The sequence below is a fragment of the Sciurus carolinensis genome, chromosome X (assembly GCF_902686445.1).
Source record: "Sciurus carolinensis chromosome X, mSciCar1.2, whole genome shotgun sequence".
Classification (NCBI taxonomy): Eukaryota; Metazoa; Chordata; class Mammalia; order Rodentia; family Sciuridae; genus Sciurus; species Sciurus carolinensis.
The window spans coordinates 6,442,510-6,462,064 of record NC_062232.1 but is presented as its reverse complement, the minus strand read 5'-3'; the positions used below and the strand labels follow the sequence as shown (position 1 = coordinate 6,462,064).

The 19,555-nt window shown below is 39.4% G+C and overlaps 1 protein-coding gene across 1 annotated transcript in view; it reads right to left on the bottom strand.

Annotated features, from left to right (window-relative positions):
* The window catches only part of Wwc3 (WWC family member 3), a 72,126-nt gene extending 53,364 nt beyond the window's left edge, over positions 1 to 18,762 (bottom strand). The window contains exons 1-4 of the mRNA XM_047536916.1: positions 18,658 to 18,762; positions 13,388 to 13,591; positions 3,016 to 3,092; positions 1,289 to 1,368 (exon numbers count right to left, since the gene is read on the bottom strand). Coding sequence (XP_047392872.1) covers positions 1,289 to 1,368; positions 3,016 to 3,092; positions 13,388 to 13,591; positions 18,658 to 18,673 — 377 coding nt within the window. The 5' untranslated portion in view covers positions 18,674 to 18,762. The remainder of the gene's footprint in view (positions 1 to 1,288; positions 1,369 to 3,015; positions 3,093 to 13,387; positions 13,592 to 18,657) is intronic.
* Positions 18,763 to 19,555: the final 793 nt, after the last annotated feature.

Below are 19,555 nucleotides of genomic sequence, written 5' to 3'. Positions count from 1 at the left end.
TGACAGTATTTGGAAATGGGGTCTTTGGGAGGTAATTAGGCTTAGATGAGGTTATGAGGGTAGGATCCCAATGATGAGACTAGCGTCCTTGCAGGAAAAGGAAGAGAGGCCCAGAGCTCTTTCTCTGAGCCAGTGAAGACACTGTCAAAAAGTGACCACCTGAAAGTCAGCAATCAGGCCCATACTAGGAATGGAGTCTTGGACTTTCAGTATCCAGAACTGTGAAAAAAATGTCCATTGTTCTAGTCACCCAGTCAATAGTATTTTAATATAGCAGCTTAAATGGACTAAGTTAATCATCATTTATGAATAAGAAAAGTGAGCTCAGAAAGTGTGAAGCACATGTCCAATTTAAGCCAGTGAAGCCAGACTCTGAGTCAAGGGAGGACTCCCAGTCAACAAGCCTACAATATTCTTTTAACAAAATTAATTCTTTCAGACCATCATCATAGTCATTTGTAAAATAACAACTCTTGTTCATTAAATTTGCTGGTTTAATATAACTCGCTGATGGTAAAGAATTCATCCCCAAACTCTTGGTAGGGATAAAGTTATAATTTTAAAGATGCGAACAGGAAAAGACCTGTAGACCACTGTCCCAAGGTTCTTTCTGTGATGATAGAAATCTATTGCTGTGCTGTCCAACGAGTAGCAAATTACCCAAAGGTTCTCAACTGGGGGCACTTGGGAATGTTTGTAGACCTTTTCAGTTGTCACAATGAGGGGTTGGGTGTTACTGGCAGTCATCAGGTATAGGCCAGGGATGCTGCTCAACATCCTACAGTAATAGAATGACCCTCACAAAGTGTTATCATTCGTGTCTGAAATGTCACATTAGTGTGATGGTAGAGAAAATGTGCACTAACCACACATGACTACTGAGCACTGCAGACATGGCTATTGAGAATAAGGAACTAAATTCTAAATTTTTTACTTTAATTAATTTAAATTTAAATTTAAATTTTAGAATAAAAATTTTAAGAGAATAAAATTAACAAAAATCCCAATTTAAATGCAAATGGTTATGTGTGCCTTGGACAGGACAGCTATAAACATACAAATAATACATACAAATAAAGGTCTTTTCTAAGGGTTTCCATTTAAAGGAATAAAGAATCTTCAAGGGACAGAGGAACTCTAATGTGTAGAATTAGGAAACAACAAGCATAAATAAAAGCATAAACGCAAAGGTCATGAAGCTTTTGGTACACGTGTCCAGGTGCCAAATTGGTCATGACAACGGAAAATCACAGGCAAATGCTCTCATCTATATACGCAGGCAACTCACTCTTGCAGGGTCTCCACGCCCTTTTCTTTGTACTGTAGTTCCTGCTTCATCTGGGTCAGCTCTCGTTTTAATCTGGAAAGCTAAAGACAAAATCCATTTTTTTTCCAAAAACAAACTGTGAAAATTATTTCTATAGTTGTTATATGCACTGTCATTTAAGTTTCTAATTAGCTTGCAATTTCATGGATCATCTATTCCCTCCATGAACTTCCATTCCCACATGTATAAAACCACCACTCTAGAAGAAACGCCTTGCTTAGACTCCAAAATTCCCAGTTGCTGACAGGTCCCTATCCAAGTGGGGAACTTGTAACTATTTTCTTTTTTGAGGTAACAATTTATGTGTTACAATTAGTCAACTTGTAATACTTCATTATCCTTCCTTCTACTTACTATTCACAGTCTGACCCAGGAAACTTTGTTTCTAAATGCTTGGTCTCCACTACCTGAAACTCAACTGCCTGCTAGGCTTCTCTAAACAGATTACGGACCAGCTCTAGGACCCAGGAGTAAATCCCAGGAGTTAGCCTGAAATTTTGCACTTTCACAAAGCTCTCAGGTATTTTTCTTAGCTATGCTACAATTTGACATCCACTACCTAAAAGATACACCCTGGTTCAGAGCACGACAGACCAGGAGAAGGGGAGGCCTCAGTGCCAGGATATTGCCTATGCTTTGTCACAAATGCAACAAAAGTGTCCTCCTCCCCAGACAACCAAGACAAAGGTCTGATGGGATGAAATGAGGTGACACTTGAAGTATCCAGGCATCACCAGGGAAGGACCATCTGAACCCTTCTGGTCAAACACTGTGGCAGAAGCCATTCCTCTAGGACTAGTCACCCAGGGGAGAACAATAGCTGCTGAGGCTGCTGAGAGACAAGGTTGGCATCATTCTAGTCCAGGGAAGTAGCTTTGTGGGACTGGGCCCTGATGTTACATCTTCCCAAAGGTTGGTGAGTGCAGCCCCATGAAATACACAGGGATACAGGCTACTTTCTGTCAGGTGAGCTAAGGCTTCAAAATGAAACTTTTTCCCTCTTATTGGAAAAAGTGGAAAGTAAAACAAAAACCAATCATAATCCAAGAAATTAAAACCTTAATAAAATATGTTAGACTCACTTATAACCACAAAATGAACCATGATAAGTAATTTTATATAAAAGTGCTTATGGTGGAAAAGCCTCATCAACAGATAAATGGATAAAGAAAACGTGGTTATATGTACGCAATGGAGTTCTACTCAGCCATGAAGAAGAATGAAAATGGATAGAACTGGAGAACATCATGCTAAGTGAAATAAGATTTTAAAAGGAGCAAAAACAAGGGGATCTCATAAAAATAGAAGGGAAAACAGTAGAGAAGCAGGGGATCAGGGGTGAGGGAGGAGGGGAGGTGAAGGGGAAGAAGTGGAGAATATATATAGTTGACCAAATTATGCTATGTGCATGCATAAATATATCACAATAAATTCCAATTTTTATATGATAATGGACCAATTAAACTAAATAAATAAAAGGAAGACCAATAAAGTAGAGGAAGGGGATGAATGGAAGGAGGATGGAAGGGAAAGGGATAGTACTAGGGATTAAATGGAGAAAACTATGGTATATGCATTTATGAATATGTCCAAATAAATCCCACTATTAGATACAACTGCAATGCACCAAAAGTTTAAAAAAGAATGTATGTGGTGAACCTAGTTGTAAAAATACTGGTTTTACTCACCCTATCCCGACGACTTGCTATTTCTGCTTTAATTTGGTGTGGGTCATACTTTGTATTTGTTGAATATCCAGAGAAGGCTAAATAGAAGGAAAATATTTTATTTTACAATGGATCTCTTAAAATAAATAAATTCACATAAAGAACTTCTGGTTTACCATATTAAATAATTAATTCTAAAACTCTGATTTAAGGGGCCACTGTTTCCTAAATAATTAACATTGCACAACCTCAAATCTTGAAGTTTGATTTTTTTTATTGTAAACAAATGGGATACATGTTGTTTCTCTGTTTGTACATGGCATAAAGGCATACCATTTGTGTAATCATAAATCTACATAGGGTAACGTTGTTTGATTCATTCTGTTATTTTTCCCTTCCCCCAACCCCTCCCACCCATCTTTTCCCTCTATAGAGTCCTTCCTTCCTCCATTCTTGCCCCCCTCCCTAACCCTAACTCTATTTTTTAATCAAGGTTTTCTACATGATCCCATATAAGAAAATATATGGCTGCAGGAAATCAAAACCCTGTTTATTTCTACTATAAATCTACTACGATTAAAAAACATACATACACAAGAGAAAACAAGATGTGATTATGGTATGGAAAGTTGTCCTATATGCAGTTACAAGCAGTACGAACCCATTTTTCCTGTCTTTTCCGATATACATATATGGAAGTCGGTGAAGTATAGAAACAGAAGGTTAACCATGATTATTTTCTGTGGTTCAATTTTGATTCTGTATTTATTCTCTCCACATCCAGATGAAAAATTTTTGACACATTAAGAGTGTAAAATTAAAAAGGCAGCTTTCTAGCTATGCCACTACTAGTACTACACTAGTCTGGCAAAGCTGAGGAAAGTTGCACCCTCAAGTTGTTTGTTCCCAGAAACTGAAATGAGGCACTCATGCTTTTTATTCTAGCTGCTTGTCATTGATGGATGTTTAGCTTAAATACATCACATCACTCAATGCTTTCTTAAACAGTGTGGTGCACATGATTTAAATGCTTTTTACAGACACAGTGTCATTAGTATGAATAGCCAATACTCAGGGTGAATAAGCACCACAGAGCTGTTTACAGGCTATGTACTCTTTGCCAATTTCTGTCTGTACAGAGAACTGCACTTCTTTTCTGGTGCTCCAATGGCCAGAGCAGCCAGTGGCTGTTTCTCATTTCTATCACCCCTTCCACCTCTCTGCATAGCTTTTTCTTGATGTTTCTGACTCCTTTCTTTTGGTGTCTGAAACTATGGGCTTTTGCACTATGGCAACTCGATTTCTATTTTCTTCCCCAGCTCATCTGTCTTCATCTGTGAGTCACCCCCACACTGGTATCATCAGCCTCCTGGTTACTGTCCTTAATATCACCTGCTCAGAAAACCCATCTGCAGGGCCAGAACCCTTCATTTTACTCTTTTGATTTGAGTATCAAAGGTTGGCACACAGTTAAACTAGGTGCCTAGAATTTCAGAACTTAATTCAAAATCCTTTCCTTAATGACAATAGTTAATAAATGGGATGGCATCAAATTTAAAAGCTTCTGCACAGCAAAGAAAACAATTAGGAATGTGAAGAGAGAACCTACAGAATGGAAGAAAATCTTCACTAGCTACTCTTCTGACAGAGGATTAATATCTAGAACATATAAAAAACAAAAAATTTAACACCAAAAAAATCACTCAATTAATAAATTGGCAAATGAAATAAACAGATACTTCTTAAAAGAAGAAATAAAAATGGCCAAGAAATATATGAAAAAAATATTCAATGTTATTAGCAATTGGGAAATGCAAATCAAAACTACATTGAGATTTCATCTTACACCAGTGGGAGTAGCAGTTATCAAGAATACAAATACTAATAAACACTGGAGAGGTTGTGGGGGGGAAAGGAACACTTTTACACTGTTAATGGGATTGTAAATTAGTACAATCACTACAGAAATCAGTATGGAGGGTCCTCAAAAGACTAGGTATGGAACCATCATATGACCCAGCTCTATCACTCCACAGTATTTTAGCATAAAGAATTAAAGATCATACTATAGTGATACAAGCATATTCATGTTAACGGCAGCAAAATTCACAATAGTCAAACCATGGAACCAGCCTAGGTTCCATCAGTGAATGAATGGATAAAGAAAATGTGGTAGATATACACAATGGAGTTTTATTCAGATATAAAGGAAAATGAAATTAGGTCATTTGCAGGAAAATGGATGGAACTTGAGACCATTATGTTAAGGGAAATAAGCCAAATTCAGAAGGTCAGGGGTTGTATGTTTTCTCTCATATGTGGAAACTAGAGAAGAAAAGATAAAGGGAAGGTGGAAGGGGGGATCTCATGAAAATCAAAGGGAGATCAGTAGAGGAAGGGGACTAGGAGGTGGGGAGAGAGAGGGAACGTGCTGGGGAACGATACTGGCCAAATTATATTGTCATGATGTATACATGTGTGACTATGTAACAAAAAATTCCATGATTACATAAAACTATAATGCACCAATTTTAAAAATGTGGCAAGAGAAAAAAATCCTTTCCTGACTTTATGTTGGAAAGGATAGCTCAAAACCATCAAGTAGCTTACACAGCAAGATTATTTAAAACCTCAATTAGAACTACATCCAAAGTTAATTTGAGCAGTTCAGATCTCCCATTTTTAAAACAGTTCTTATGGAAAATTGACTATTTAAGCCCCATTTGGTCAGAACTTCAATCTGGATCTACTGGAAATAAATACCTGGAGGAGTGAAATGTTTGCCACTTTTATCTCAAATGTTCTTATACTTAAAATTGTGACCTCTCAAAGACATGAAATAAATATTTTTAAAACAAAATTCATGGGTCAAGGATGTAGTCTCACTTGCCTAGCATGTGTGAAGCCCTCGCTTCAAACCCCAGCACTGAAAAAAAAAAAGATAATTATTTCTTAGATGAGAATGCCTATTTCTAAATTCTATGACTTAAAACTTGCCTGACTTATGGATTTCATTTAAGATCAGTAATGAAAGCAATACTTCAAACAATGTGCCCTCAAGAGGCAAAAATTGTTTATAGAAAACCTTCACAGTAAATTCCTGGGACTTAAATCTCCCAGACCTGAACTTAAAGGCCTTCTACCCCCGAGGGAAGCAATATACAAATGAGGCTACATATGGCTGACTCCTCGTTTACACATGTGTACAACTGGTCAACTTAATAGTCAGGAAGACAATGCCAATGGTTATTGCCTAGGATTTTTCACCTTAAGAGTAGAAAGTAACCCCACTATGGGAGTTCAACAAAGTTAACTTCAATGTTTAACATCAGTAACAATGACTGGAAATCATCACCACCAAACTTTTTCTGTCTGCAATTTCACAGGAAAATTAGCAGAGACTTGAAATACACACAGGAGAATGTCATTAGTACTGCTGGACATCTACATAGCAGCCTTTCCCCCACTTCTCCTTCCTAATTGATAGAACCCCAATGTTGACAGGTAGCCACCTCCTAGGTAGGCCATGGTGCATACTCCATCCTAGACATCAAGTCTGATGGACCAAGAACACCATGGAGCCATTAAATCCAACAATGGAAAAACCTCACCCAGTCCCCAAAGGACTATTATGTGGCGATGGATTTCCTTATTGTTAAGGCCCATGAAAGTTAATCTTCCATTACTTAGAGCTGAAATCATCCGAAATGACAGATTTTACTTATACTGATACCATTCACATAACTTTACCTATGGTCTCTAAAATTATGAAATTCCAGGTCTGGGACAAGGGAAAAGGCAATTCAAGTACCTAAGACCATGAATACCTTTTATCTCCAAATGCTAAGAATAGCCGTGAACACTGGCATAACTTTGAAAAGTATAGTTCAATTTATAAATAAAAGCCTCAGTTTCTTAGATGTTTCCATAAGTCTAACAGAACCATTTTTAGAGTCTCAGGACTTCAGACCTCCTTTTTAACAGCATGCACTCTACAACATTTATAAAAAGATCCTCCTCTGGTAAACATGTCTCCAATCTCAAGGTTTATGATAAAGACCAGACTTCCACCTTGGAACTTTCTTCTCTCTAGAGAGTTGAGTGTGCAGAGCTATTAAATAGCTTAAGGAGTCAACTCAGGCACATAATATTGCTTCAGATGATATAATAATAAGGTTATAGCTTAGCTGGACCACAACAATGTAAATTATTATCCCTTGCCATTTTAGAGGCCCTTTCACATTTATTTCACCCATTTTCATAAAATCTTCATGAAAGGAAGATGATGATTATGTTTCCCTATTTTGTAAGTTAAAAGACTGAATTTGTAATGACTTGATCTATACCATGCCATCATTCATAAAGGAATTTGTGTCTGGAACTCCTGGGGGATTATCTCTCAGTAAACACACACACTCTATCACTGCCTTCAAGATTGAGGCTTGCAGACTAATACGTGGGGAAAATGCTGCATGATCCATTTTTCTCCTGCCTGCTCCAACATGCTCATGTGAAGAAAAACAAAAATCTGAACAGATAGACTGTAGCCTTTATCCTCAGACAGCAGATGAGAAACCCTTTAGCTAGGAGCGAGGGAAGATAGTTTTTGTGGGATGGGCTTGGAGCCTCGGAAAGAATGTTGGCAGGACTGATGGCTGATAAGGTCAAGCCTCACCACCACCTGACCCAAGAATCCAGGGTGAGTCAGCACCTTCTCACTAGAGATAAGACTGACTCTTTCCCAGGCACCTAAAGATACTTTCAGTGTATTGCTCCTAGCGGTCAGGATAACAAAGTCACATTCCTGCTGCTAGAAGAGACATTCACGGTCAATCTAAACCAGTAGATCTCAACTCAGGAACCACCTGGGGATCTTTAAAGAAAAATGCAAAGAAATTGTCTCCCCACATCCAAGGCCAATTAAATAAATCTCTGGGCAGCATAGGGCCCAGGCAGTAGTAGTTTTTAAAGCCCTCCAAGATATTTGAACTTGCAGCAAGGTTGAGAACTACTGGTATGGAACATGGGTTCTGCAAAGGGACAGTACATTTTGCTGTGGGCCATACAGTCTGTCTTGAATATTCAATTCAGCTTTTGTTGCTGCCATAAACAACAAGTCAGTGAATGGGCATGGCAGTGTTCCAAGAAAACTTTATTAGCAACACCTGCATTGGACAGGATTCGGCCAGCAGAACTAACATAGTCTGCAGACCTGTGGCTCAGATTATAATTCTACCTCATGCAAGAATTTCTTCCAGAAGACCCTGAAAATCATCGCACAGTAGATGCCAGAGTTTCTCAAGAATGAAGAAGTAACACTAGAAAAGGTTTCTGAGATAATGAATGCATTCAACATTAAAAAGGAAGACAGAGAGATGAACATTTTGCAAAGAAACCCGGAGGAGAGAAATCTACAAAATAAAGCTGTAGAAAAATTTATCAGGTGTGCCACTGAGAGAATGAGTCCATTGTAGAACAGTCTCATCCCAGTGTTCTACAAAGCAGAAAACAGGACTGAGCACCAGGCAGTGAGCTCAGAGGCCCAAAGAAATGGAGTTGGGATCTTGGTTCCTGGAGATTGTTCTCCAGCTAATCCAGCAAGGCATCTGAATTTGTTTTGGTCAGGAGCAAAAAAGGTCAAGGCTTGGATATTCTTAGATACCAGATGGCTCAACATTGACACAAAATCTTTCCTCTCCAATGAATGGAGTTTTATCCTGGTGATTTCCATACCTCAGGGAAAATCTGTGAAGGGTATAAGTGAGATGTACTTCCTCTCCTCCAGTCCTCCCTACAACCTTTTGCTCCAACATTAGAAATGGCTGTTCATCATTATTGCCTCATTCTCCCCTACAATCAGTCATTAGGGAGAAAGTGTGTCCTTAGCATTTAGTATATACCAACAGTGGATACTTAATAAATACCTGTACAAAAGTAAAGGAATTGCTGAGTGATCTTCATGGACCATGAGAAAGTCAAGAAGTAGAAAGTGCTCTGTTTTCCTTTTGCCCCTTTATTGTTGTATAATTGCCAGACAACCTGTCCATTTATAATCAGTCTTTATTTTCAGATAACTTGAAAGAGAAGTTAAGCATTCCAAAAACACAATCAGCTTCTGAATGGCCTTGTGTTTGGGAAATAGTACAGAGAACTGGAGGCCATGAACAAACAGATCTGGGTTCAAATCCAAGTTCTATCATTTACTGGATATATAACCTTGAAGAAGTAATTTAGTTGATTGATTCAGTTTACCAAGATGATAGCAGAGGCTTACAATGTGGAAATTATAACAATGCATATGAAACATTAGCTTATTAAATACTGTTTTCTTCTACTTCAAGTTATTACTAATAAAGAAGTAACAAGAAGTAAATCCAGGTGATATATAGTTCCCAGCACCAAAGCAAGGAGTCACCTCCCTGCTTTAGGTGATCAGCTGGCACTGAAAGAGATTTAAGTGCTGTGAGGTTCAATTCTGGAGCCAGATGTGCTGTGATATAGCCACAAGCAGCTACCAATGTGGGCCCAACATTCTGACATGGCTGCGCAAGCCATCTGTTAAATCAGCAATTCAAACCAACAGGATCACTGTACTGAACTTTATCCTGTGGCCAGAAAGAATTCATTTGAGTCATGACTATCAGGGTTTTCCTCATTGTAATCAGTAGTTCAGGTTAAACAGCAGACTAAAAGAGCCTAGTAGGAGCCCTAGGGACAGAGCAATTTGATAAACCACTTGGATTAACTCCTAGATTCCATTCATAGTTGACTTTTTCCCTGGTGAGCTAACAGGCCCCAGGAAGCTCCACTGGCATCTCTACCCCTTTCATGAAAACAGGCAGGCCCAATTTCTGGACTCCAAGGCAACCTATTCACATGAAGAAGGGATTCTGTCTACACCAAGACTTCACAGGTCAGGCAAAGGAAACTGAAGGGCAATATATTCAATCCTCAACACTGCAGAATTGTCAGCTTCCTCTACTGAAGAAGCAGACGCCACTTTAAAGACAGAGTCTTGAGGATTTTTACTGAGCATTAATAAAATTCTGTGTGGTACAGAAAGGAATGTAATTAAGTATAATTCCTTATTTACCCAAACATCAAGGGCATAAAAAGTCCATGGAAATACAGAAACCAATCTTGCTGAATGTCCCAGATCCATAAGACTCTAAGCACTGAATAACCTTTCTCCACAGACTCAACACTGCATTGGGGTTTCCCTACCGTGCCCTTCAGAGTAGCTGCTCTAAGGTTCCCCTATATCTGCCTCTTCAAGGGTGTGCAGTCCAGAGTGTCCACACTCCTTGCAGCTGAGATTCTGGCTGCACTGGGTGTAGCTGATACATAATACACACCACCTTCTCTTAACTCAATTCTTTTCAATCACAGGCAAGGAACTTCCTACCAAGTTTTTCTGATATGTACTTCTTCTGTTCCACTCTTTGAAAGATTGATTTGAGGGCCTCTTTTGGGACCTAACCAAACCCAGCCACATAACAGATAAAGTACCTAAGGGTTATGGGAAAGAAACACACTAGTAGGTTGAATCATAAGAAACTGCCAATATTCAGCCCTTCTATGGCTACAAAAATGGCAATTTTGTTTGGTTTAACCTTGCTTTTGCCAAGTAGCTTTCTGAAAGGTGTATGAACTACATGATCTCAGAACCAATTTTAAGTCAATGTTTCAGCTAGGCGTGACCTTGAGGCACCAAGTCTATTGGCATCTGATCCTAAGATCACCAAGAGATACTATAAGGTGGGCCATAAAAGTCGTCTCAATAGATTTCAAAATATTGAAATCTTACCTAGGTTAGTCTCTGACCACAATGGAATTAGATTAGAAATCAATAACATGTCATCTTTTAAAATTCCCAACAACTTACTTTTAAAGAACCCATGGGTCGAAAACTGAATCACACAGAAAATGAGAAAATATTTTGAAAAGAATGAAAATAAAAATATAGTAATATATGGGATGCAATTAAAGAGAGCTTAGAGAATTTGCATCATTAAGTTAAATGAGAAAAAAAGGACTAAAACCAGTGATCTAAGTTTCTACTTTAGGAAGTCAGAAAGGGAAGAACAATTAAAGATAAATTAAGTAGAAGGAAGGAAATACTAAAGAATAAAAATCAATACAATAGAAAAAAGACAAGAAGTAGGTAGAGGAGGAATGAAAACCAAAAGCCAGTTCATTGTAAAGAGAAATAAAATTGACAAAAGTATAGCTACACTTGTAACAAAGGAAAAGAAGACAGAAATTAATATCAGGCATGAAAGAGGGGACATACCTCATAGCCTACAGAGAGTCAAAGGATAACAGGGAGAGTCTATGAACATTACAGACTTGACAGCTCACATCATAGTTTGGCAAACTCCCTGTGGGCCAAATCTGGCTTATTACCTGTATTTACACTTTAAAAACACAGCCAGACACTCATTTACATGTTGTCTCTGACTGCTTTTGCACAAAAACAACAGCGTTGAGTAGTTGGAACTAAGATTTGGTAGCCCACAAAGTATAAAATATTTACTCCTGGCTATAGAAAACTTTGCTGACTTTAAGATTAGATAAAAGGACAAATTCTTTGGAACATACAAATACCAAACCTGATTAAGGAGGAAAATTTTTAAAAAAACAGCCCCATATCTATCAAAGGTATTGGACTCTATAGTTAAGAACATTCCCACAGAAAACTCCAGGTCTTTGTGGATTTTAGGATACATTCTCTCAAACAGTTAAGAAAGCATTAATATTAATCCCTTATAAATTCTTACAGTAAAATGAAGAGAAAATTTCTTGATTTATTCTGAGGCCAGCATTACCCCCAATATCATAATCAGAGAAAAAATTACGAGGAAACTATAGAGAGAAGAAACCTGTCTATAAAATTCAGCACTGAGCTGACCTATCACCTTTCAATGGAAAGTTTTAAAAAAAACTAGTATGAACTGGGGTTCTAATTAGAATGAGGTATATTCCATGCTTGTATAATTGCATCAAAATGGATTCTACTGTCATGTGCAACTAAAAAGAACCAGTAAAAAAAAACTTGCATGAATCAAAATCTGAAGACCAGGAGATAGATGACTTAGAAGCAAAACATCATTGTACCTGAGTTGCCTCCATTCCCTCAAGGTACATGATAAGAAAGATATCTTACATTCCTATTACAGAGGCAAAACCTCACCACTGTCCAGTTTCTATGCTTCTTTCACCTTTGACAGTAGTGCAATGAAAAGAGCACAAGACACATGGCCCCTTGCCCTTAATTCCATTCTGACTTGCAACACAGAATAAAGCTATGATCACGTCTTTTATGTTCAAAGCTTGTCATCAGAGCCAAATACCTGATGACAAGACAATTATGTCGTCATAGACATAGATTCCCCTGTGCAACTTAGGTTTTGATAAAATAAAACCTACTGGTACTGACACCATATATTCTCTCCAAGATCACTGGCCCCCAAAACATGGTAGTCATGCATGCCTACAGTGGACTATTGGGTGTGACAATTCTGTTGGGAAGGAACTGACTCTAACAGTGACTAACTGTGTCAGTTTAAAAAAAAAGGACTTGACTTCTGAGACTAGACCTGGGTCCTTCCAACCCTGAGTACTCACTAAGTGCTAATAAAATGGGGGCCCATCTCTGGTAGCTTCTGAAACTAAGGAAGGGTTCCTTTGAAGAACAGTAGGGTACAGCCATTTACTTGGGGGTCAGATTCCTCTGATTCTTTGGGTTAGACTGGGTTCCTTCTTCAACGTACTGTCCAATAGACTAAAGTCCAGGAAAGACCTCTACAGAGAGACAGGAGCTGAGCATGTCTGCAGACTCCAAAATCTTCCCACCCAGGAATAAGGGAATCATTCCCCAAGAGGTCACTCCAGACAAACAGTATTAAGTGCAGTGGTCTCTGAGTGAGGCTTCTTCAAAACTGACAATCACGAGACAGGGGGTTGTCTCACATCACGACCTAGAATTTTGTTAGCTCATTTGTTTTTCACTTTTCCCCACCTGAATGTATCTTCATGAGGGGAGGGACCTTTCCTTTCTTTTTTAAAAATATTTTTTAGCTGTCAATGGAGCTTTTTTATTTTATTTATATATGGTGTTGAGTATCAAACCCAGGGCCTTGCACTTGCCAGGCAAACACTCTACCACTAAGCCACAACTCCAGCCCTAACCTTTCCTTTCTTAATCACCACCATATTTCAACATTTGCACACAAAGTGAGCACTTGATAAATATCCATTAGCTAATAGTATGCAATTGGAACCTTTACAAAGCCCATTTTGCCCAAGTAAAGTTGGGCATTTGCAGGATAACTTAGCAGGGAAATGGCTTTTAAAGTCACAGGAGTTCAGTGACGGGGACAAGTCAACTCACAGCTGGCATACGAGCGGCTGTCGTCCTCACACAGTTTGTGCAGTTGCTGGTATTCCTCCTGGGCCAGCTCGAACCGCTGCTGCTTGATCTGGTATATTTCTTTCTTGGCATTGAGAGCCTCCTGGGCTACAATTAAATACTCCTTCAACATCCGTTCCTGCTCTCGCCTCCACTGTTCTCTTGGATCCTCAATCTGAGTAAGCTCTAAAATGAAGATGATAAGAAAAATGAGTGTCTTGAGGGTAACATCTGTAGGTTGACCAACAGTCATGCAGTTATGTTACTAGTCAATATGAAAATTGACTACCAGGATGCACATTGTAGAAGATTTTACATCATGAACTTTTCTGAAGCGCATGAACCTTTCTGAAGTGTGAAGCACCTTCTACTTATGCATTCACAGTTCAGACAAAAAGAAAATGCTACAGGTATGAAATAGTCCAGTGGAGGAGGGAAGACAATACAATTCTTTCATCAATAAATACCATACTTTAAATAAGTGCCAAAGGAGATGAACCCTAATGAGTTTAGAACTGTTAATGAATATTTGTGTAATGGATATTTACAATGTTCTTCTCACTGACTTCTTCACCACAGGATGATAAAAATACTATTGTCCCTGCTGGCTTGCTCCTCTTTGCCTTTTCTCTTCTCATTCTCCTCCCACCCACAATTCCCCACATTTCCCGTTCCTGACTTTTACTATGCAGGCTCTTGGAAGGCCCACACCTACCTCTGGCTCTAACCCCTGTCCTGAGCTCCAATCTTTTATTCCCAACTGCCTCCTAGACACATCTCCGTCTGGACAGACCCACAGCAATCCTGAGCCAGTCATCTGAAGCACAACTTGTTCTCACAAACTGCCCTTTCACTATCAGAAGCGAAACCAAACTAAACAACACACAACACCACACTGCTTCCCTCTCTCAGTGGGCAGTATCTGGATCCATCTGCTTAGTCAGCCTGGGAATCCCATCTGAGTCTCATCCTCAACTCCTCCTGCTCGTCTCCCTCCAAGAATACTCTGAGGGTCATCAAGAAGTGGTGATTCCTGCTGCTGGATACAATAATAACTGACTACATGCCCTTTTCCCTGTCTCTCCTTCCTTCAATCAGGGCCTCATGATCATCCCCCACAGTCATGCAGCTTCTTGTCTCATGCCACCAAACCCACCCTCAGGGCGCTTACCCACATTATCTTCCTAATTCTGCTGCAACTCTCTTCCACAAGTACCTCTTCTAAAGCACAAAGTCCAGTCTCCACAACTTGAGTCCCAAAACTAATTTCCAATTTCATCTCTATTTTGTGTCCTTTTCCTCACAAACATCCTCTGCATAGACAACTTTTCTGAAGTCACCAGATGTGCCTGACTAGCTCATTGGTGCCTTTATTTATGCTGCTTCTGTCCTCTCTGACCACCAGGACAGTCTATCACCTTCCAACATTTCATTACAAAGACCCTCTGTTTTGAAACCTACTCTGGCCCTCCTGGTCCTTGTCTGACCTCTGCACTGCTGACAACACCATTCTTTTTTAATTTTTTTAATTTTTAAAAATTTTTTATTTTTATTTTTTATTTTTTTAATTAAAATATTTTTATTTTTACAGACACATTTTGATTCATTGTACACAAATGGGGTACAACTTTTCATTTCTATGGTTGTACACAATGTAGATTCACACCATTCATGTAATCATACATATATATATATATGGTAATATTGTCTGTTTCATTCTACCGTTTTTCCATCACCACCCCCTCCCACTCAGTTTTCCTCTACACCATCCAAAGTTCCTTTGTTCTTCTTTTCTCCCCATCATCCCCCCCTCATTATATATTGTCATGCACTTATCAGAGAAAGCATTTGGCCTTTGATTTTTTGGGCTTGGCCTATTTTACTTAGCATGATATTTTCTAATTTCATCCATTTACCAGAAAATGCCATAATTTTATTCTTCTTTATGGCTGAGTAATGTTCCATTGTGTATACATACCACAGTTTCTTTATCCATTCATCAATTGAAGGGAATCTAGGTTGGTTCCACAATCTAGCTATTGTGAATTGGGCTGCTATGAACATTGATATGACTGCATCATTGTAGTATGCTGATTTTAAGTCCTTTGGGTATAAACTGAGGAATGGGATAGCTGGGTCACCACCTGTACCAGTTGGCACATACTTATTTCTGTATTTTTTGTTTCCCAAGTGAATTATGAACCCTGAACAGCAAAGGTGCTGCCTTATACTTTATATTCTCAGGATCTTCCCTCAATTTATAGAGTGAAAGGATACCAGGTCATAAAAAGGAATGAAGCACTGACATGGCTACAAAATGGAGAAACTTTGAAAGCATCACGGTAAATGAGAGAAACCAGACACAAAAGGTCACACAGTATATGATTCCACAGATATGAAATGTCTAGAATGTGCAAATGCACAGGGACAGAAAGCAAAAGCAGCTAGCAGAGACTGAGGGAGAGGACAACATGGAACGACTGCTTAATGAGGATAGCTTTCCCTTTGGGCTGATGAAAGTGTTTTGGAACCAGCAGAAGTGATAGTTGTATAATATTATGAATGTACTAAATGCTACTGAACTGTTCACTTTAAAATGTTCATTTTGTGAACTGTGAATTTCACCTCAAAGTGGTTAGTAAGGTAAATTTTATGCTATGCTTGTTTCCCTGCCCCACACACAAGTGTGCTTGCTAAATGTTCCAAAGTAGGTTCTCTTGGAAACACCATTCCCATCCACTTTCCTGCCTATACCCCTAATCAGCCCTTTACACTGCCAACCCAGGCTCTTAGAAAGCCTCTCTAGGCCTTGAAAGCTTATATGGGTAAAGATAAAACAAAACAAAAAAATAAAAACAAAAATCAGAGTCTGGCTCTAGCCCCAGAATTCAGATTCAGTGGGACTGGGGTGGGGCAGAATCAGTACTTTCGTAATTGCCCGGATGTTCCTGATGTTTATTCAGCTGCATGACACCCTAAAGCCAGCCAACAGCATTGTTAACACTGTTCTAGGGTCCTGGAGGGTCTTAGGAATCTTGAGGCTATCAACCCAGAGCCCCTCTGGTACCTCACCCCACCTGCGCAGATCAAATATTAACATTTGGTTCCTCAGATCTTTGCTTTAAAGAGTTTCAAAGCTGTGCCATCAAGAGTTGGGTTCCTTGAAGGTCTTAGATGAAGGAGGTGATGTGACCCCAGAGCTGCTCTCCTAATTGCTCACCACCCCGCCCCCCACACACACATGCTAAGTCATCCTTTGTGTTCCTGGTGGCTGGAAGAAAGTCCTTGGTGACTATTTTCTTTTAGTCTTCTTCATGGTGACTTTTAGAGTGTCAAACCTTTGATGGTGGAGAATGGGTCTTACTTTCCTGGGTGCCTAGGGCTTGAACAGAGTGGGCAGTTCAAAGGTGCTCTATAAACACTTGCTGTGATTCAGTGAGTGAGCCGGCAAGGAATGTCATGGTAAACAAGGGGCGCTGAGGGATGAGTGCTGAGTTTACAAGAAAGACGGGTCAGAACAGGTCCTAGGCCACAAGAGCAGCAGGTAGGCTTTCTGGAAAGGTTGTGTAAGGCGAATGTCTATACCATTTGGTGAGCACCTATACCACAGGAACCCAGGAAGACTAAAGCCTGGTGGTGTAGCCACACTGCTCAGTCCCATTGCATAGCTGTTTCATAGAATGAGAGGGTCTTGGGTATCAGGAACTACCTTTTACTCCATCAACTGAGAGGGCCACCCCAGACAGTCACATTCACCCAAACACACAGCCATGAGGTGGCAAGCCAACTGAGGGCCACTAGAAGGGCAGTCTTCAGCTGGGGCCTCTCAACTCTTCTGCCAGGTACCTCTCCGCATCCAGTGCGTGGCAGATCCACCTAGAAGCCCTCTTGCCACTTGGATAGCAGCATGAAAGGCCAGTGGGGCCAGGAAAGTATTTATCTCCTGTTTTCAATTATCACTGGCTAGTCTTTGGATAATGGCTGCAATTGTACAAGGGTTAGTGACAAGCATTGGAAACCCTACTACCTGACAATGCCATTCAATATCTGAGGCAGGAAGACTCACAATGTTGAAACATTGTGGGCAACCCAAAACTCGGGAATCAGCCCTGAAGACACCAACCTGGGGCCAATTATACTAAGGGAACATGAAGCACCACAGGACTGGAGAGAGAAATAATTTCAAAATCCCTCAGGTGGAGGCATCATGCATCTTCAGAACCACACTTAATAAGTTGAAAGAGAAAACAAGGCAAGGGAAAGCCATATTTCATGTCCCTAGTAGTAAAATGACAAAGACAGAAACAGCAAAGGAAGCTAGAAGGAAAATGGGAGTGAGGAACCCTAGCTGGGATTGATTCCAGAAAGGCTGATGAAGAAACAGAAAGCCAAGAGCTAGAGGTGGAAAATGGATCTGGAATGACATGGAGCCTCTGTATCAAGGTTTCCCTATCTTCCCATTTTGGGTCAGGCCATTCTTTGTTAGGAGACCGTCCTGTGCACTGTAGGATGTTTTGCAGCACCCCTGGTCTCCACCCATTGAATGTCAGCAGCACCTCTTTTAGGCACAGCTATTGTGAATGCCTACAGGTATTGCCAAGTGTCCCTGGGGGACAAAGATCATCAGTTTGAGAGCCACTGCTCCAAATAGTTCTACAAAAGACACTGGCAAGATCAAAGACCTGTCACCTTTACACCATTTTCTCCCTTCACACATGAAGATCAAAAGGTTTGGTGTGCTAAGGCAAACACTTGGGCACTTGCTGTTCCAGGAACTTGTTAAGTTCTACTTTACAATAAACCTTTCCATTATGAGAGGTATTTTTGTTTCCAGACTGCTTGGGAAATTTATTGCTTATACTAAATATTAAAACCCTGCATTAAACATATTACATTCAGTCCTTAGCAAGACATAAGTAACATAGCTAACTGCTTCATGCACTGAGCACTCAGGTAATGAAAACTTTACATTACATGTATAAAATCCATTCCATGTTGCATCAGACAGTAATGATTGTTTTGCTTTATAAAATGCTTTAATATTTTTTAAAAATATTTTTAGTTGTCAATGAATCCTTTATTTTATTTATTTATATGTGGTTCTGAGTATTGAACCCAGGCCCTCACACATGCCAGGCAAATGCTCTACCACTGAGCCATAACTCCAGCCTCTGTTTCAGCATTTTTTTTTTTGAGATTCAACCTGAACACTCATTCACATGTAATTATGGCAAATGTGGCACTCTACTTACTATTTATGTGGTCCATATAATAAATTCCAATTTGTTTATCATATACAGTTTCCCATCCTAAAGGAAGTTCGTCCCCAACACAATCGGCAAAGGTCAATGGCTTTGTTATCCTGCAAAATAAAATTACGAAAACAAATTTGAAAGTCAGGTTAGTTTTGTATAGCTGTGCTGATCTAGAATTAGTTTTAGAACAAAATTATACATTATCTTATCTAACTGACTGCTTTTGCCACAACTATTCGGTTGGAAAACAAATTCACCAGCTTTGCCTAAATAACAATGTTAGTACACTTATAATTAAAAGCATTACTATCTCAATGTGCACTTTAAATACCAGCAAAAACAGATATTGACAGTTACCAACAAAACAGGTAAAACAAGCATCTTCTTCCACACAGTCTATTAATGAGGCGATGACAATGGAATGTGACTCTTCCAGAATTGGAGAGCACCCATGCTCTGCTCTCTGTGAGAAATGCTCTCCCTTACAACTTTCAGTTTCCATCCAACACACAAGAACACCAGCTTAAACCTATGCAAAATGCACTTGCAGCATTTTCACCTACTCATGGTCATAAGTTAAAGAATCAAATGTCAACCATCAAGCAAGCACAGAAAGTCAAGCAAGGTAACAATCCAATGAGATGCCTTCTGAGCACTTCCTGCACTGTTTATATAACAAGAATCAGAAATTTCAAAGGATCCTTTTTTGTTTTTCTAGAAAAAAAAAAAAACAGCAAAAGCACATTGTCTACAAACTTCTCTCCTTGGGGGAAATTTGATTAACGAAACCTGAGCTTAACAAGAGATAGAGGAAATTGTTTTTCATGGATTTCTTTGGGCAGAGTTTCCCCCTCCCCCACCGCCTTGATCATGTTGATTGACAAGATGGTTTTAG